A 21000-nucleotide genomic window follows, 5' to 3' on the forward strand; every position below is an offset into this window, starting at 1 on the left:
GGATATGTTTTCTATTGATGACATCTTTCGCCCCTTCTTTCTCCTGTGTCTTTATCCCCCAAGAAACACATCTGTGAGCTAGTGGAAGGAAAGCTGGTACTGCCTGGTGCCTAAATATACACCAGTCTTAAAAGCATTCTAGCATTGCTTTACCTGTTGTTAACTGCTGCAAAGGCAAGAGAAACGCATTCTCACTGAATCCTCAAGTAGGTGTGAGACATGTACATGAGACTTAGTGGGAATGTGGCAGGTTGCTTGTTTATGTGGCTCTTTTGGGTCCCATCTCCAGTGTGGTACACCTGTAACTCAGCTTTTCTGAGGTAGAGGCAATGGAAACCCAAATTCAGGGTTATCTTTAGCTACATAGCAGGTTCAAGGCCACCTGCTTGATGGGACCTGGTCACAAACAAAGTATAAAAATGGAAAGGGACATAGGGATATTCTTTGCATTCCTGTAGGTTAGCATTTCAGAAACTTGTAGTTCCTCAGTGACTATGAAACCAGAGCTTAAATTCCTGTTGAGTACTATTTGATCTATCCTCAAATTCCTCAGAAGGTCCTCCCCCATCACAAAGACCCTACTGATTGCCCTTGAACTCTGAGTTTGCAGCCTGAGTGCTAAGACTGTGGGCACAGATTCAGCTTTTTAGTGATGTCTCTACTAAGATTAAATTTCCATGCATGTATGAAGTGTGTGGCCTGTACATTCACCACTTCTGTGATTTCAGAGGAGTTTACACTTATACTCCCTGCTCCAAACACTAAATATTTAGCAGTCACTCCTCATTTAGCCTGCCTTCCAGCTCCTGCCATTCATGGGCGGATTTTCTGTTCTGGGCATTTCATAAATATGGAATCCTACAATAGAATTCTTTAGTGTTTGTGTCTATCTTAGTGTATTTCCAAGCGTTACTTGTATTGATTCATTGTCAGTACTTCATTTCTTTTAGTAGGTGAAAGATACCATCCCACTTTGCACATTTGCCATCTTGTATTTGCATAAATATGTGTTTGTTTGTTTTTTGGTCTGAATTGCCAGGAATTGAACCCAGGGCTTCAAATGCCAAGCGTGTACTGCACTACTAAGCCATACCCTCAGCACTGTGCTACTTTTATTTATCTCTGAATCATTTAGTAGGCATTTTCGTTGTTTTCACTGAAGGATTGCATTGTGCTGCCATTCACATTTGTGTACTAGTATTTATATGGATGTGTTTTATTACTTCTGTTAAATATCTCCCTAGTAATGAAATTGCCGGTTCTCTACAGTAGCTGCACCTTTTTGAGGAGCTGCCAAGCTGTGTACAATGCAGTCACACCATTCTCCACTTCACCAGCAGATGGTCTTCTTCACACACACTCTTGCTGACACTTGTCCTTTTTAATTGGGAGGTAGGCAATCTTTGTGGACGAAGACATCATTGTGGTTTTGATTTGCATTTCTCTAATGGCTAATGAGCTGAACATCTTTTCTTGGCCTTTATTGGCTGTTTGATTAGAAAGAAGTCTATTTATAGTCTTTTGTCTGTTTTTAAATTCCAGCTTTGATTTTTGTTTGTGTTTCTTTTTGAGACAGGATCTCACTGGTACTCTGGCTGGTGTAAAACTTGCTCTGTAGACCAGGCTGGCCTAGAACAAACTGAGATTCACCTGCTCTGCCTCCTAAGTGCTGTGTTTAAAGGTCTTCACCCCCATGCCTGACTTGTTTTTTAATTTTTAAATGGATTGGTTTTTGTTCTTTTGAAACAAGGTTTCATGTAGTGCAGGCTAACCTCAAACTTGATATGTAGCTGAGGATTGACTTTAAACTTCTCGATCCCCTTGCTTCTTTTCTCCACATGCTTGGTGTACATGTACATCACCACATCATTTTGGGGGATTTTATTTTGTATTGTTAAGAGTTCATAATGTAGGGGTTGGGGATTTAGCTCAGTGGTAGCCCTGGGTTCGGTCCCCAGCTCCAAAAAAAAAAAAAGAGTTCATAATGTAGATTAGAAATATGGGGGGCTGGGGATTTAGCTCAGTGGTAGAGCGCTTACCTAGGAAGCGCAAGGCCCTGGGTTCGGTCCCCAGCTCCGAAAAAAAGAACCAAAAAAAAAAAAAAAAAAAAAAAGAAATATGTCCTTTATTTTATGTATGATTTACAAGTATTTTCTTCTATTCTCTATGTTCCTTTTACCTTCTTGTTGATCCCTTGAAGCACAGATGATAGTTCTGTTGCTGATGCTTCTGATATTAATTCCAACGTTGGAAAAATTCCCTTTTTTTGTCTCCTAACGTTGCAAAAATTCGTTTGTTTTCTAATAGTTTTATGGATTTTACATTTTGATCTTTCGTCACATTTTGAGTTATTTTCTGTATATGATGTGAGGGCATCAATTTTTCAGTTGTTTGGCCCCATTTGTTGAAAAGATGGTTTCTCTGGTATCCTTGAAAGTCAGTTGCTCATTATGCAGGGTATTACCTCGGGAATCTGTGTCATTTGGTCTGTTGACCATCCTGTCTTCATTGCTGTAGCTTTGTAGTTAGGCTTGAAACCAGTACTGGGGTCTCCCCCAGTTCTTATTTTCTGGGTTGTGTTGGCCCCCTGGTGTTTCTATGTGGATTTAAGCATCAGTTTGTCTGTTTTAATGAAAAAGTTGAGCTTTGGATAAGAATAGTTTGTAGATCAGCTTAGATAATATCTTAATGACATTATTTTTATATCTTTATTCATAAATATAGACTTTCTAGTTATTTAGACCTTTAATTTTTTCAAAGATGTACTGTGTTTTAAGTGCACAATTTGTACTTTTTAAAAATTCACTCTTGAATATTTTGTGGTTTTGATGTTATTAGAAATGGAATCGTCTACGACGTCATTTAGTTGGTACTAGGGATAGAAACCAGGAGCTAAGCACACTAAGCATGTACTCCATTCCAGCTATACCCACAGTCCCTGCTCTCAGTGAATACAGATAGATTTACATCTTCCTTTCTGATCTTGCTTGCTGTGGTTGCCCTGTTGACTGAGCTCTCCTTCCGTTTCACTTAAGACATTTTTATTGTTGTTATTTGTTTGTGTGTGTGTGTGTGTGTGTGTGTGTGTGTGTGTGTCTGTCTGTCTGTCTGTCTGTCTGTCTGTATGTATGTATGTATGTATGTCTGCCAGTGAAGCTGGGAAAGATATTGGATCCCTTGGAACTGGAGTTTAGAGGTGGTTGTCAGCTGCCTCCAAACATGAGTCCTCTAAAAGAACCACTATGCCATATCTCTAACCCCTGTTTTTGTTTGTCTGTTTCATATAGTATTGAAAAAGAATGTCAAGATTGGTTATTTTTTTTTTTTAAAGATTTATTCATTTATTATATATAAGTACACTGTAGCTGTTTTCAGATACACCAGAAGAGGGCATGGGATCTCTTTACAGATGGTTGTGAGCCACCATGTGGTTGCTGGGAATTGAACTCAGGACCTCTGGAAGAGTAGTCGGGTGCTCTTAACCGCTGAGCCACCTCTCCAGCCCAAGATTGGTTATGTTAATTATTTGTTACCACTGTGGACTTTTCTGTAACTTTCCTATGTCCATATAATGAAGTTTTCTTCTACATCCAGTTTGCTTTTCTTTCTCTCTCTTTTTAATATTATTTATTTAATATATATGAATATACTGTAGCTGTCTTCAGACATATCAGAAGAGGGCATCAATCTCATTACAGATGGTCATGAGCCACCATGTGGTTGCTGGGAATTGAACTCAGGTCCTCCGGAAGAGTAGTCAACTCTTAACCACTGAGTCGTCTCTCCAGATCTGATTGCTTTTCTTGGTGATCGTGTTTTGAATTTTTGTGACTGCTGCTCTTGTATACTGATGCCATCAGTAACTGTCTTCATTCTTTTAACATCATATTACACCGAGTTTTGTATGTTAAACCAACCTTGCATTCTTGAGATGAATCCTTTGATATGTTGAACTTTTTTGTCTGTCTTTTCTTTCTTTTTCTAAGGCAGGGTTTGTCTGTGTAGTCCTGGTTGTTCTGGAACTTGCTCTGCAGACCAGGCTGGCTTCCAAGAGACCGGAGTGCTGGGAATTAAAGGTGTGTGCTACCACACCCAGTGTGTTTGTATTTCTAATGGCTATAAATTTATATTTTTCCTGTAGTAGTGTTTGTTATGTGCTTTGGGCATGTGGTATTTGACTTGGCATCTGGGGGTGTTAGCTTGTTGCTCTGAGGTGTATCAGAGGCTGTATTTGGCTTTGAGAGTTATTTGTTGTATCCAGTAACATTTTCTCTCTATTTCTACTCGGCCTTCTTTCTATCCTACCTGTCATTCAGTGTCTTGCAGTGAGTTTCCTGTAGCTAATGATTAGTGTACACTTACTCTGTGCCTTCAGTTAGCACTTTATCTGTTTTACCTAATTTAATCTTCACAACTTTTTCAGGATGTACAGTTGGACTTTGTTAGTTACAGGATAGAGGCTTATGAGATGTTAAATATGTTTGTAAGGCCACACAGGCTGTTGCTGGATCGAAGTTTAAGTTCTCCATTTCTTGACATGGGCCCCCAAACTCTACACTACAAGCTGTGCTTAGGAAGGGCTCCTTTGATCTGGTCTTTGAAGAAATAGTGTGTGGGTGGGAAAAGTGAAAGGAGTTTAGTTACAGAGTCTTAGTAAGGGAAGGAAGTGGGGTTTGTTGTTTAATTAAGACCCTCTGTGCCAGGGAGTACAGTTCAAGGAGAACTGGTTTTTTTTCCCTGCACCAGTAATTAGTTCTTTCTGGAACAGTGAGATTAACATCTAAAATAATTAGACCATGTATATTGTTTAATTGGAGGTCAAGGGTGAGGTCTGTATTGGTTGGAAAGAAATGTGAAGGAAGTAGTAATTGAGCTAAGCTGCAGAAAGGGGGATGGGCTTAGAGATTTAGGTAGGCAGCTCAGAGTCTGAGTGAGCTTGAGGACAGACAGCCTTGTACCTGGCAAGCATGGAAGAGTGTCTTTTCACAGTGATGGGAGTGATAGTACTGCTGTATCTCAGGGTTGTAGGTCCAAAGTAGGTATTTCCAACACTGTAGACTACTGTACAGCACTGCTTTCCTGATGGTGGGATGTCTGTTTTGACTAACTTCCTCAGTCTGAATTTTCATTATTTACCCCCCTTTTATTAATATGTGTTGTTGCAACTTGCCAACAAGATGCCAGTCTACCCCTAAAATCTTGTATGTCTGTATTCTAAATTCAAAGGCATTTTCTTAGTAATTATGATGCCATTCTCATAATTGGGGAAACAACATTGACATTCATGATTACTAATGCAAAAATTTTACTAAAATTTTCTGTGTTGACTCAGCACTGTTTGTCACAGAAAGGCAAGAAGAGCAGTTACTGTTTGGTCGAAGTCAATGAAAGGTCACAAGTTGTATTTGGTTTAGCTGCCTGTACTCTGGAACTGGTTGCCAGTCTTTGTATTGCAGCTTTCTGATGTGTAAAGAGTGAAGGCTGTTTTGTAGGTTGCCTCTCTGTTTCTCTCTTTAGATCTGGAGCTGTGTTTGGTGCAGGAGCAGCCTAGGACTGAGGTGCTTTGTGGTGAAGTGCATGAGGTCACTTTGTCTCATTGTTGTAGATGTTAACCAAGTGATCTTTATCCTTCTCCCTCAGTGGCTTCCCCATTCTGTTTTTCTTTCTTTCTGCTCCCCTTACAGCTTAAATATAGACCCTTCTCCTTTTATGTCATTTTACATTAAAGTCCTCTGTACTAGTGGATCTGTTGTGATTGAAAATACCGTTACATTCCCTTGTTCATAATTATTTTCACTGCTTTATTCATTTTTCCCCATATTAGTTTTCTTTGTTTCAAAACGAAATTACAAATTTCATTCTATTCTGTTCATTTTACTGCAGGAGTTATTAGAAAAACTGACTCCAACCGACTCATTCCCTTAGTAAGTTTTGCTGTAATTGGGTTTCTGTTCTGCTGCCTACTGATAACTAGTTAGGTTACCAGTGACTTAGTGTGTAGTACTGACTAGCTTATTGATTAACATAGAAATCAAGACTGAGGAAAACAGTAAAGCCAATAGGAAGTGCAATGGGTGGAATATGTGAAGGAGTGCAGGTGATCTTCTGACAAACAGATGCCTTGTGGATTTTATAAGCAGCTTGAACATGCAGTTGATTGTGTATGAGGGTGACCTGCCATTTGATAGGCTACTTGGGCCATCAAAAAAGTTGCATCCTCTTTCCTTTCTTTTCCTTTCCTTTCCTTAAGTAACTAGAACCATCCGCCCTTGTCTCGTTTGTTTTCCTGACAGCTAAGCCACATGGCTTGGGATTTAAAGTCTGGTTAGCATCCATATCTTTCTTCATGCTGTCAGCTGTCCCACCGTGTTGGCTGTCTTAGCTTCTTTTTGCTTTTCCTTCACATTGTGATTTGGACATTACACATTCAGTGGGATCACTTACTTCTCACTGTACAATTGATGTGCTTCCCATGTTTACCCAACACTTTTGTACACTTCCATTCTCTATCCCTCCTGTTAATCTGTCAGGCTAACCAATCTTTATGATGCCTGGGGTCCATGTTACTCTGGGCTCTCTTGTCTGTAGAAATCCTGCCTCTTCAGGTTTCATAGTTCACTAGGAGGACTACAGAACTCAATTTGTAGCTGTGTGGAATTTTTGTGATTTTGTGCAGTGATTTCTGTACAGGGGTCTTAGTAGAGTTCATTTCTTTCAGTTAAATAATTAAAAGGGAGGAAAACATCTCAAGATGACAAGTAAAGGTGTGGGGAAATTCTCAAACATGGTAGACAGACGTAGCTGATAACTGCCTTTATCAGGGGCAAGGAAATACACGTGGATGGATGGATGGATGGATGGATGGATGGATGGACGGACGGACGGACAGACAGACAGATAGGAGGGAGGCAGGGAAGAGAGAGAGAACACGCAAATACATAAAAGACTCTACAAAGCAAAGAGAACTTTGGAAGCTGAAGCCCAGCCTTTCTTTGAGGGCTGAGGATTTTCTAAAAGTGTTGAACTGTCTTCTTCTTCTAGGGTTGGTCAGTTTGAAGAACAGAATGGCTTTTGAACCCCACCCCCACCCCCAGCTATAACGTAAACATCCTGATTGGTCTTGAACTTATTGAGGCAGTCCATCAATGGGGGCGGGGCACCAGTGGAGGGAGAAAAAACCCACAAGGCTTTTTTAAAAAACTGCCAGGCTTTTGTTTCAGGCTAGGAGGGTAAGGAAGAAACTAGCCATCTTGGAAGTTCATCATCTTCGTTACCTATCTGTCTGTCATCCTATGTATATCAGGGAGTATGTCTAACTCCATGTCCCTGAGAATGAAAGGAAATTGAAGGAACAATCAATAAAGAAAAAAGGCGCATAGGGTAAATAGCAGAAGAAACTGGGTGTCAGCTTTCAGAATCACACCCCCTGCAGCCACAGAAGACATGTAGAATTTTCCCTGCATTGAAGGGAAATGTGCTTAAGAGATTTGCCAGAAGCAGGGCTTGTTAGAGATTTGTTATCCTTGGGCTGGGGAGATGGCTCAGCAGTTGAGAGCACTTGTTCTTGTGGAGGACTTAAGTTTGATTCCTGGCACCTATATGGTGGCTCACAATCACACATAACTGAAGCTCCAGAGGATCTGAAGGCCTCTTTGACTTTGTGGGCATTGGACACACACATGTTGTGCAGACATGAAAGCAAAACATTCATACACATAAAATAAATATGAAAAAAGAAAATTATTATCCAGGTTTTCTGTTGGAGTCTGGTCCTGTATCATCGTTTGAGAAAAAGTATTAAGTAAGTTGGATTGTGATGCTTGTTCAGTTGAGGAGCTGGGACCTACTCTCACCAGCTAGGAAGTGACACAGGCCGAGGATCGTCCTGTAGTGGACACCTGTTGTGCTGATTTCGTTAACTTTCAGCACACCGTGCAAGCCTACTGTCATCCCCATGTCTGGCATGCCTCTGCTGTAGTTTAATATTTTCATGTAGATTGTCCTGCTGCTACTATTTTTGAGTATCTACCTATGTATCATTCCCTTTCCAAAGGCTTAGTATTAATGGATCACCCGAGAGTGACATTTGCACATTCATGGTGAATAGATGCTTGCAAATCTTCACCCTTAGTCTCTGTTCCTAAAGTCATCCCCTTAGGAAGGGGTATTAGAAAAACTGACCCTCAACCTTAGAAAGTACGAGTAGGAAGCGCCTCCAGCTCTGAAGTGTGCACTGCTGGCTGGAGCAGGGCCCTGGGCCTCTAGTGTTCTGGGTTCCATTCATATCACTCTGATCTTCTGCCCATCCCGTTACCTTTAGCTAGTGGTATGGAGCATGGAGTTTTTACTTTTTTTACCGTGGAAAGCTTGAAGGTGAAAATTGAACATGGTCTGCAGTTACCCATTGTCCATTTTCAAAAGTTGGCCACCATTTTGTCAGTTTTATTCGTGTCAGTTTTCCTTTTGTGTGTGTGGTGCTAGATCTAGTATTGGAAAATTTGTTGTACTAAATGTATGCTTTCTAGAAATAACACCTCAAATTAGAAATATTGTTAGTATTCTCTCTCTCTTAAAGATAAGGTCTTATATGTAGCTCAGGCTAACCTCAGACTGATGTTGTAGCTGAGGATGGCTTTGCACTCCTCGTCCTTCTGCTCTTACTTTTTAATGCTAGGATAACAGGTGTTGGCTACCATACTAGTACATGCGTAATATACTTCTTAAAAAGTTTCTCTAAATACTGTCTAGCTGTAAGGTTTCACTGATGTTTCCATTTCAAGTTCAGGAGCTTATTTTCATGTGTCTTCCTCTATGCTTAAAATAATACAAATGGGGATTGGGGATTTAGCTCAGTGGTAGAGCGCAAGGCCCTGGGTTCAGTCCCCAGCTCGGGGTGGGGGGGTACAAATGTAAATGCTGACTCATAACTTAAATAAATGTTTTACTGTTCTTGTTGGGTTTTGTGGGGGAGGGGGACTAGGCTGTAGTGGCACAAGCCTTTAATCCGAGCACTAGGAGGCAGAAAAGCAGATGGATCTCTGAGTTTGAGGCCAGTCTGATCTACAGGACTGGCTGGGGATAGTACTATTTGTGAATGTACAGCTTGTGTTTTTCCTTTACTGTGTTAGGGACATTCCTTCAGTGAGTAAACAGATCAGTTCCTTTTCATTATTTGTTGTATGCAGCAGTCATTCTTTATTGATGGGTCTTCCAGTGTTTGCATTCAGTTCCCTTGAGAGACTTGCAGTGACTTTTCATATACATATGCCTTATGGTCTAGTGCTTTACTGCTGTAGGACACATCCTCAAGGATGGTGTGGCAGGTTAGAATAAATATTCATAACTTGCTGTATTGCTGTCATGCTTTCCAAAAGATTTTATGCTTTTGTGAGGGTGTGTGTGTGTGTGTGTGTGTGTGTGTTTATTTACTGTGTGTGCATGGGTATGTCACAGTATACACAGAAATCAGTACACATATCTTTCCTTTCACCATGTAAATCCTGGGGATCAAACTCAAGCTGTCAGTCAGGTTTGGTGGTAAGCACCTTTATCTGAGGAGCCATCTCACTAGCCTGTCTTGGTATTTTAAAAAACTATCCAACTGTTCAAGTTTACACTTTACAGTATTTTGGTTGTTTGAATATCCTTGGCCCAGGGAGTAACACTATTAGGAAGTATGGCTTTGTTGGAGGAAGTGTGTTACTATGGAGGTGGGCTTTGAAACCCTCCTTGCCACGTGGGACATGTAGTCTTCTCCTGTTTGCCTTCAGAACAAGTAGTAGAACTCTCTGGTCTTCAATCGCCATGCCTGCCTGCACACTGCCATGCTTTCTGCCAGAATGATAATGGACTCAACCTCAAGCCAGCCCCAATTAGACATTGTCCTTTGGTCATGGTATCTCTTTACAGCAATGGAAACCCTAAGACAACTATTTATTAGCTATGGTCTAGTTTTTCTCTTATGATCCCATAAACATTCACAGGAGAAAAACATGAAATAAATAATTTATTTCCCTCCTTTCTCTTTTTCTCTCTTTCCTTTCTTCCCCCTACCCCCCTTTTTCTTTTTCTTTCTTTTCTTCTTTCCAAGGTTTCTCTATGTAGCCCTGGCTGTTGGAACTCACTCTATAGATCAGACTGGCCTCAAACTCACAGAGATCCACCTGCTTTTTCTACCTCCTTTTCTACTGGGATTAAGGGCTTCTGCCACTACCACCTGACCAAAAAAAAGTGACATTCATTCATTCATTCATTGTCTGCTTGGAGTGGCAGTAGGATAAGTAGAAAGGTGCCTTAGCACAAGGGTTTCCACAGGGTTAGAGAACCACCTGCAGGAGTCAGTTCTCTCCCTTCACTCTGTGGTTTCTGAGGATGGACTTCATGTTGTCAAGGTTGGTGGCAGTTAACTTATGCACTGACTCATTTTGCTGTTCCCTGAAGGTTTATTTAAGATCCCCATTGCTGCTCAGCAGCATACACATAAAATAAATATTTAAAAAAATCATATGGAGAATTCAGTTTATATACAACAACATTTACATTTCGAGTATAGGTAATAGACATAACAAATGTGTACAACTATGGAACTCCAGAGCATTTCTTTTTCCTACAAAATTCCCTCTGGGCACTTAACGGCTTTAAGTGGTACAGGCTATAAGTAAAAATACTAAGTTCTCACTGGAGAGCCCCAGAAAGGAGCCCAGTTCCTATTGAGTAACTTATAGATTTATAGAACTATAGCTTTGAAATATCTTGCCATGAAGGGAGCAATAGCTAAAATTTTGGTACATGTAAAAACCTAGAAAAAGATGGATGGATGGATGAACCTAGAAAAAAGATAGATGAGTGGATGAATAGATTGAGTGAGTAAGTCTGTGTGGTTGACGGTAATGACAGTGTTGAAGAACGACTTTCTCTGTCCTTTGAGTGTTAGCCCCTGTTACATTTTGAGATATATAGCATGTGTCTTAAGTACTAAGGATACTCGTTACTTTACAATCTAGCACTGAAATAAAGTTTTAGACACTTTAGAGAAAGGAGAAAAATCAGAAAAGAACAAACCTGTAGTTGACAGGAAACTGAAGAACAAATGCTAATGAGATGGATATCTGGACATAAGTAGGGTAGACCGTATTTTTGGATGCTGCTGAGGACCATTGTATTAAATCATCACTCCCTATCTCAGCCTTGGGAAATACTGGGAAGTAAACAGAGGAGCTTTCTATGTGGCAAAGGCTAGTGTCAAACTTGTCATCTTTTTGCCTGTGCATGCTGGATTTGCCACACCTGGCTGTATTCCAGTTCTAACATGGTGACTCGGAGGCTGAAGAAAGTCAAGGAATGAGAGCTTTTGCTTTTGCGTTTTTCCTGTCTTAAGAGGGGCATGCCTTTATTGCCTGTGTGCATACCATTCACTCTGCTACACTTGGACACTGTGGTCACCTTGGCCTTGGACTGACGGAATGGTCCTTACACAGAACAAATTTGGCAGGAATTTGCTATTTCAATTGTGCATAATGTCCCTCATTTGTATTTTTTTAGTCTACTTAATTACTACTTTCTTAATCCTTCATTTTTTTCCTTCAGAAGAGCCATGTTTGAGTTCTCTGCAGTACACTATAGCCTCTTCCTGTTTCCTACATACTTGCCTATCTTTCTGGTTTTATCTTGTTAATCCTCACTGCCCTTCAGCCTTAACAAATAGTTATGCTCTTGGTTGACCCTCCCTTTGTGGCTGTCTGTTTGTAGTGTGTCCTCCAGAAAGCTTATTTAGGGCATAGTTACGTGTTATTTTTATGCATGATGGTTTTCTTTAATATGTAGAACAGTTACTTACTGGTGTCATGAAACTCAGACTCTAGGCTGACTAATGTGGGTACCTAGAGTTTCCTCCATATGTTCGTAGAGTTCTTTTCTCATAGACTGCCTGAATGACAGGATTAATCCAGAGCACCATGGGAATGGACAGGCCTCACTTGAGTGGATCAAGAACCAGTAGCTTCGATAAGGAGAGTTGTGCACTCAGGGAAGAGACCTGTAAGCCTCCTTTGGAAGTTTTAGTTTCCTTAGAGAACATTGTTTTGGTTTGAATTTGGTTTTTGTTTTTTAGAGCAAATGCTTCCTGTAACCATGTAGGCAGGAGGAGCTCAGGGATTAGAGTGGATCTGGCTTTTCTATTCCTTATGCATCCTCCCCCCTTTTTTCTGTTCTGCTTGAGGGATGGCATGTAAATTTACCTAAGACTTGTATATTTATTACCAGATATGACTCCTTTTGTTGTAGTTCACTAATTAGTTTTGAATAGCTGTTGCTTTCTCCCTGAGTTTGAGGAGGTAGAGGGAGAAAGAGGAAATAGCTTGCATAATCTTGACAAGAGGTTCTTTCTGTTGGCAACTTTGAGATTCCAAAAATTTAAATAAACATGACATACATTATAGCTTATACCATTCCAAAGAAAGAATAGTTTGCGATTATTATAATTCTGAAATAAATATTACCTATTCATGAGTAATTTGTACTCAAAAAAATATCTGTGGCCAGGCATGTAACTCAGTGATGAATTTCTTGCCTAAAGTGCAGAGCTCTGGGTTTGATGCCTCATCATAAACTGTGTGCACATATGGGTGGGGGTGGGGCACAGAAGTATTGCAGTACATTAGCATTAGGTGCTATCTGATAATTTGGGACCCTTAGCAAAGTAACTACAGCTTACCCAGTATTTACATCCCAGAATTGGAAGGAATCTGCAGCTTTTCAGTGTAAAACTATCAGTTTTTCATTTGCCTTACTTGGTGTGACATTAGCTGAAAGCTCTTGTACTGGCGAAGGGAAGCTCTGTTAATTAAAAGTAAGTCATACTCCATGATAGATAGCTGTGTGGCCAGGCTGCAGGTTGCGTTGAATAAAGACAGATTTGCTCTTTCTTATAAGTGAAAATGAATCTGTATGCAGCTTTATTTTTATTTCTAAATCCATTTTGGGAAAGTTAATTGCAACTGTGTGGTTCAGGGATTTAGTGCAAGAAGAAGAACAGTTGATGGAAGAAAAGAAAAGGAAAAAAGACGACAAGAAAAAGAAGGAAGCTGCTCAAAAGAAGGTAGTATGACTCTGTTGCGCAGTTTGAACATAGAATAAAAGGAAATTACTTCTGACTTTATTAAAGCATCTGATTAAGTTTGTTAAATTCATTGAAGATTCATTTTAATATTTAATGTCTTTGAATGTGCATATATGTCTGCTGAATATGTAATTCAATGCATAATCTTGCCCATACTGAGTTTTTCAAAGGTAAGTACGTTTCATGGGTTTACCTTTCAATTAGTGATTCCTGTGTATTTCATTATAATTTTATAAGTGGGGAGAACACAGAAGCTTAGTGGCTATGAAGATACAGAGGGTTTTGATGCCTTACTTTTTCATACAACCTTAGAATGATGTGACCATCAATTTTATTTAGCCTTCTTGGGCATCAGTTTCTTTACGTTTTATAGAACAAATGTTAAGTTAAATGAGGTGCTAAAAATAGATGTGCAAAGTAGGAAATAAACTATATTTAAGCAAATCATATTTAAACAGGTTTTAACATAATAAAGAATAAAAGTCCCTTTTAATTTAATGCCTGTGCTGAGTTTCTGAATTTTAAATGAAGCAGGTCCTAAGGTGTTTATTGGAAAAGAACTCGGTGTGCAATACAGGATAAGAGGCTGGAGCCAAAGCGAGTATGAGAAGGCCACACACAGCATGTCTGCCACTCAGTCTTCTCTGCCAGATTCCCAAAGACCTTAAAATGTTCTAAAAGCCCAGTGCACTACTGTGTTTATTTTAGTGAAAAAGTACTGCTGTGCGTTTAAATACGTACCTTAGGTAAGGCCTTGCGCCAGGACCTTATCATCCAGCCCCGACACAGAAGGCATAAGGCATGGAGCATGTCTTTATGGGAAGCTGCTGAAACCCAGAGGAAGACCATACCTTAGCCTGAGTTGGAGCAGAGGGATAGGACATTTTCTCAGAATAGAAATGAGACAGGTGATTAAGGAACAGAGCAGTACCCCAGGCACGCAGAACCAGGAATTTATAGCCTGTATGTATTAAAATGTGGAGATTTTGTAGGGGAGGGTGTTATGGAAGGAGTATCAAGCTATAGTTCTGAAGCAGTTAGTGATGAATAAAGTCTCTTCTTGAGACTTTGAGTGTGTTTTTCCCTCAGGAAAATGTTGGATTAGATTGGAAGAGATTGAAGTACTGATTTAAGGAACTGGTGACATAAACCATAGAATTGCTTAGTAGCTGTGAAGATAGAACACCCTAGCTTGACTTTTAGATTCCATTGAGTGATTAAATATATTTGGGAACCATTACTCTGCTTAGAGAGTACAGGAAAAGAAGTGATAAGTTAATTAGTTCTGGGTGTGCTAAACCTCGTGCACCATTGGGAGAAGTAATAGATAGAGTACAGAGCCCTTTTGGAGAACTGAGTGTGAGGAGAGATTGTAGGTGATGCTAGTCATCTGTCAGCCCAGTCTGGTCGCCCACAGGGGAAGCAAGGTATGCATTTTAGGTGTTTGGGTAGGGCTCTAGTATAAAGTTTGGTGCTGGCTGATGCCTTGAGGCCCTACCAGAGAATTTTTGATGTTGGATGGTCTTTACAGTTTGGTCCATCTTTATTTGGTATTAGTGAAAGAGTTGTGTCCTCAAGTCCAAAGGTTGGAAAAAACTTACTGTACTCTTGGGTCCTGGTGCCATTTGCCCATAAAAGAACTCTTGAGGTAAACTAGAGATTGGTGAGGAAGCTAGTTAGTGTGTTTAATGTAGAATCTGGTTTGGCTAACATCTGAGGCCTTGTTGGTCCTAAGGAGTTCAAGATTTTAGCTGGTAAGTTATAGTACAGCATGTTTGGAAAAGAGGCTAAGGTAATATTTAAGAATATGTGTTTGGAATTTGAGGAGATTCTGCAAAAGGAAGATGCTTAGTAGAATAATTTTAATTCAGCATGTAGACATTAATGGTTCAGTTGTGAAAGTTTACCTTTACCTTCCCTCACAATCAACTTTTTAAGTCACCAAGTCACTAAAGCTACCCTTATGTATGCATATGTTCACATGGCGCTCATGAGTGGTGTTTGCTTGTTACTTGTCATCGTCAGATCTGCAGGGACAGCTTTTCATTCTTTCCCACTTCCCTAACTCAGGTAGTGGCTCCAGCCTTTCTCTCATCATATCCCACAAGAACCACCCACCAGATGCTGAGAAAAAAACTGCCTACTTTTACCAGATCTTCCACGTAGCTAGGGTATTGCTATGCATCCTGTTGATCTACTGAACAGTCTAAAGGAAGTTAAAAAACCTTCAGAATTGTTAAATTTCTTTGTCTAGACTGCCACTGTAAATACAGCTTTTCCAAATTGCAGAGTACCAGCTTATAACTAAATTTGAATGCAGCCTGTTGGCAAAATAAGGACAGCTGGTATTTCCATACTCTACAACCAAACAGCTCCTTACAAAAAGAAAACTCCCAGATTGGCCCATATGAAAGACCGTGAGTCACAAACGGTTAAGACAAGGTTTGCTGAGCTTTCTTTTGTTTTCTGTAGGAGCCAGCAAGTATATCCCAGTATAGGAGACAAACATGAGTCAGGTGGGCAGGACCCTTTACGTGAGTGTTTAACATAAATTCATCACAACTCACCCCAGTGCGTATGAACCTTGCACTTTCACTTTTGAAGAAGACGTTAGGAGGTATCTGTTCTAATCTGTTTGTATTCAGTATAAAGTGACTTCAGTGGCTGATGCTGGTTTCATCATGGCAACAGATGCAGAAGTAAAGTTGAAATGTCATTCTTTCTCTCATTAGGTGTCTAGTCACAGCTGTACATCAGCACTCTGTTTTCCATGCAGTGTTATCTCACACTTCTGCTTTACTTTTACCATATGCAGGGGAACTTTTAAATTGAGAAATCATATATAAGGAACATTTTATAATGTGATATAAAGTGTAGGTTCTCATGCTATGAATATAGAAAACATGTAGACTAAACTCGCTAACAGCACATGTGCTTTTGAAATCTAACTTTATGCCATGAGCTATTTTCTACTTCAAATAAAAAACTAAATAACACAGTTTCTTTAAGTGCTAGGTATTAAACACAGAGCGCTGGGCATGCTAATAAGCTGGCTCTACCCTGACCAGACTCCTGTGCCTCGTGCTCTGGATAGCTTATTAGGCATCATCAAAACTCACTGCAGTATTTTAACAATAACAGGTCTTCTTATTTTGCTAGTTAAGTATATATTCAAGTATTTAATAATTTTCTAAGAAATTCTATGTAAAAATTAGGTACTTTAAAAAATACCATTTTTCACCTTAGTAGATGATCATAATACTCAGTGAGTTAATAACTTAATTTTAAACATCTTTCTGTTCTAAAAACCTATTCTAATAAGCTGGCCATGTATGTGCAATACTTTTTATATGGTGAAGAATCTCCTGGTTCTTAGACCTAAAATATAGTGTGATGGACACAAAGACATGTAGCTTCAACCTTAAAGAGGGGTGAGGGGAGATTAGCATGAATTTCCCCCCAGGTTCCAGTTTTATAATATAGTCCCTAGAAAGTATGTGGTAGTGAAGTGTTGGGACAGCAGTGATACAAACTGGAATTTTCTGATAAGATAGATTTCAACAATCATGCTATTTTAAGTGTTGCTGTTACTGTTTGAATTGAAGAAATTTTATGGATGTAAATTACTAGAGCCTAGGAGAAGGTTGGGCTGTAGAAATGTCTGACTTCTTCCCTCCCTTAGATCAGAGTCTCATCAGAGCATTAGTGATAACATGAGGAGGTGCTTACTGAGGGCAGTGAAAGGGTCTTCTTACAGCTCTGGCCTCCCACACACCTCACTCTTCCCTTAGTACTCACCAGACCAGGTTCTAGTCTAGCTACTATTTGCTAACTCATAGGAGAGGCTTTTGAGTGTTATCTCAGTTTTAACAAGTGAGTTAAACTAAATTAATTCTTTATTCCTTTGTGTCTTAGTTACTTTTCTATGTGAAGAGACATAGGCAAAGGCAACTTATAGAAGGGTTTATTGGAGCTCACAGTTCCAGATGACCACCATGGTGGGAGGCATTGTAACATAGTCAGGCACGGCACTGGCAATAGCTGAGAGCTTACATTTTGATCAAGCATGAGGCACAGAGAGCTAACTGGGAATGGTGTGGGCTTTTGAAACCCCCGATGATATACTTCCTCCAAGTTCCTAATTCTTCCCAGTCAACCAACTGGGGACCAAGTATTTGAACATTAGAGCCTGTAGGAGTCATTCAAACCACCATAGTTTATAATATCTGAAAGACGTTGTTGATTATCAGAAAGAGAAAGAACTGAGGATGAGTGTCAGCTCATTTCCACATGTGAGAGTTATAGCTGAGAGCAGTAGGAATACATGACCTGAGGACCGCTCCCCACTCTTCTATATCTTCTTCTGAGCCTCAGGACAATGCTGAGAGGACTATATGTGACCACATTTGCAGATGAGGAAGGAAGTTACCTAATTTAGAAAAGTTAGCTAATGTGACAAAGGTTACACATTGTCACAAATAAACCTGGGGTTCAGAACTTGAGCTCTAAAAATTTGCTTTGACACTTAGAGAGGTAGGTAGGACAGGTACTGCAGAACTGTTATGAATGAAACACCCTTTGTCCTGTCTGCTATTATCTGATGTTTCCATTTGTAGAATTGTTTTAAAGATTGTTTCAAAGTGAAAAAGTGTTAAATATTAAAATATTTAAAATACCAACTGTTTACTTCTATGCTCGATTTGCTAGAACTCTATAATTGTCTTGTGTAGGATGCCTTACTTTTAATAGTATATATTTTCCTCATACCCCAATTTGTCATGCTTTAGTATTTAATCCTTACAAATAGCAGGATAGTTTCATCTCAATTAGTTCAAGACCAGCCAGTCTACATCGTGAGATCCTGATTCAAAAACAACAAAAGAAAACACTAAGGACAATTTTTTAACATTTATGTAATTCAGTACAGCTCAAATATTACTCTTTTTTAAAAAAATATTTTATGTATGTGAATACACTGTCACTCTCTTCAGACACACCAGAAGAGGGCATCACATCCCTTTACAGACAATTGTGAGCCACCATGTGGTTGTTAGGAATTGAACTTAGGATCTTAACTGCTGAGCTATCTCTCTAGCCCCAAATATTGCTGTTTTAAATATAAAATAAAATATAGAGTCCATATAAAATATTGTTAATGAAGTAATTTTTATTCTTTGAAAAATACTCAATATTAGGAATCTGGTATATATCATGCAGATCTCTATTTAAACTGGCCTCATTTGGGTGGTCAGTAATAATACGTATGACTATTGGCTACAATTTGGGTCAGTCGAGGCAGTCACTATTAAAATAATAGGCCCACTTGGAAATTCTCATAATTATTTAATTATGCAGCATTCTTGGACCAGCCTACAGAAACCTGCTTTTCAGAAGTAAAATTCTGTCACTTCCATTTCCTCCTCATCAATTGTAATGAGTGCAGGATTTCTATCAGATTAATCCCTATACCCTGTTAGTCAGTGTTCTCAGAGTTAATACCTTGTTAATACCTGTGGCCATTCTCTGTTGGTGACGGAATACTGGGTGAGGCTGGCCATTGTTCTAGAACAGTTGATTTCAAACCCTTTTAGGGGTCAAATGACCCTTTCACTGGGTTGGCTGTGGCCATCAGAAAACACAGACTTACATAACAATCCATAACTAGCAAAATTAGAGTCATGAAATAGCAATAAAAATAAATTTATAGTTGGGGATTACCACAACGTAAGGGTCATAATATTAGGGAGGGTGAAAACCACTGTTCTAAAATATCATACAACTGCTTTCCCACACCCAACAGTCTTAATGCCTAGAAAAGTATCACTGTATACTTTTGGTTTTAGTAATGTCATAATTTCTGTGTCCTGCAGTTTATCTCTCTTTGAAAAAGATCTATAGAGTGTTTGGGTGGGCTCACAAAGTAATTCATATGCTGAGTTTGGCTTCATGAAATTTCTTAACATATGTAACAAGGCACTTCTAACACTTCACAGAATTTTAAGTTCTATGAATTATTTTTTTCTATAATCTGATTTTCAAAATTACTGCCAGGTGTTGTTGTTGAATGCCTTTAATGCCAGCACTTGGGGAGGCATGGGCAGGCTGATCTCTTGAGTTCAAGGCCAGCCTGGTCTACAGAGCTAGTTCCAGGAAACCAGGGCTGCACACAGACACCATGTCTTGAAAAAACCAAAATAAAACAAAATTACTTTTCCCTAAAACAAATAACTATTGTCTAGCTAGTTGGCAGGTCTTTTAGCATTACCTTTCCATCACTGTTTCTCTTTTAATTTTGATCATAAAATACAAGATGGGCCTCCATTATTTTGTATATCTCTAATGCTCTAAAACTGGACAAAGCAGCATAGTGAAAGCTGAACGTTTGATGTGGCTTCAAAAGTAGAATAGTTGTAAGTTTTTATTATATAGTTATAATGATATAGCTTAGAATGGAATTTTTGATAACTTAATAATTTTATTTGACTACGCAAAATGAATTACCATGCCCTGAAAAAAGCTTTGTCTTAATTTAGAAATAATTCTTACTCGGTTATTATTCCGCCTTTCCCAGTCAGCCTGAATGTTCTTGAATCTTTTACATTCAGGTCTCCATACTGTGATTCTCATGAGAAGGTGATTTTTGCTTGGGGTCCTTTCGCTGTTTATTTGCTCTTTTTGGTTTTTTTTTTTTTTTTTAATAGTTCTTGTGGAGGCCCTTGCAGTTTGAGCTGCTCGCCTAAGTCAGCCCCACTGTCCTCCAGCTTCCTCCTCAGGTCTGCTGTCAGAGAGCTAGTAAACATAGGAACAGCCTTGGGAAGTAGGTCTGTCAGCTCAGCTTGCTGCCCGTACTCATTTTTGTTTTGTGTCGGAAACAAGTTAGTTTGAAGTTTTACCACATAGCAGGTACTAAAAAGTTGACTATGTTAACTAAAACATCACCTTGATCTCCAGAAGTTAAATTTATTACAAATTTTGCCAAAGTGATTATATGTAACTTTTTCATATAGAAAGTATAATTCTTTGATCATTTAAAGCCATTCAAATATGTAAAATTTGTTAGAAAACTATTTGTGCAAAGGAGATAATTATAAAATCATTTAAAACTTAAGCGAGAAACATGTTATATTCCTTCCCATTTAGAAAATTATAAGCCACCATAAAATGTTTTTTATGCTTTATGTCTGAAGAATCAGTACAGGAATTTTTATTAGTAAATATCGAGAACAATGGGGCACATCTGTGGGAAAAGAATGCTTGATGTCTTTTCCTGTATAGTTCATCTAAATGATAATTTCTTTAATAAAAATGTATATCTTATATAATAGTGATATGAACATTTTATCATAACAATTCATTTCTTTCAGTTTCATATTTACATTGTTTTTTGTTTGTTTGTTTTCATTTTAGGCCACTGAACAAAAAATCAAAGGTACGTTGTTTAAAGCTATTTCTTCTTTTTTTTTTCTTTAAAATCAAGTTGTTTATGTGCATTTTTATTCACCTTCAGGATGGGAGAGTGATGTGTTAAGGAAACTGGGGTGGGAACAGGCTGTTTCAGTGAAGTCACATTGATGTCTTCCTTTGAGCTTTTTGTGGTGTATATCACCACAGGGAGAAGATACTGCCCTAAGGCTGTCTTTTGACTAGACCACTTTCTAATGCTGTCCAATGTGAGTCTTGGCACATGCCTTCACTTCAGTCTTCCATTTTAAACTCCTACACAGGGGTGGTGTCGGTTAGTTTCTGCCTGCTTCACTCCTTGTTCTCTGTCCTTTAGAAAGGCATCGTAGTGACTCATGTTTCTGTATTACCATTTAAATAATACATTGCTAACTCTGTGGTCATTGAGTCAGGTTACCTAAGCACCCTGGACGGAGTCAAGA

At 39.1% G+C, this 21000-nt stretch overlaps 1 protein-coding gene across 12 annotated transcripts in view; it reads left to right on the forward strand.

Annotated features, from left to right (window-relative positions):
- Tnrc6a (trinucleotide repeat containing adaptor 6A) overlaps window positions 1-21000 on the forward strand; it is a 154308-nt gene that overhangs the window by 92003 nt on the left and 41305 nt on the right. For 8 of the 12 annotated variants that reach the window (XM_008759747.4, XM_017589208.3, XM_017589209.3 and 5 more), the window contains 2 exon segments: window positions 13009-13096; window positions 20525-20546. The exons of 1 other annotated variant lie outside the window; for it this stretch is intronic. In XM_008759747.4, coding sequence (XP_008757969.1) covers window positions 13009-13096; window positions 20525-20546 — 110 coding nt within the window. 12 annotated transcript variants of the gene reach the window in all.

The sequence above is a fragment of the Rattus norvegicus genome, chromosome 1 (assembly GCF_036323735.1).
Source record: "Rattus norvegicus strain BN/NHsdMcwi chromosome 1, GRCr8, whole genome shotgun sequence".
NCBI lineage: Eukaryota > Metazoa > Chordata > Mammalia > Rodentia > Muridae > Rattus > Rattus norvegicus.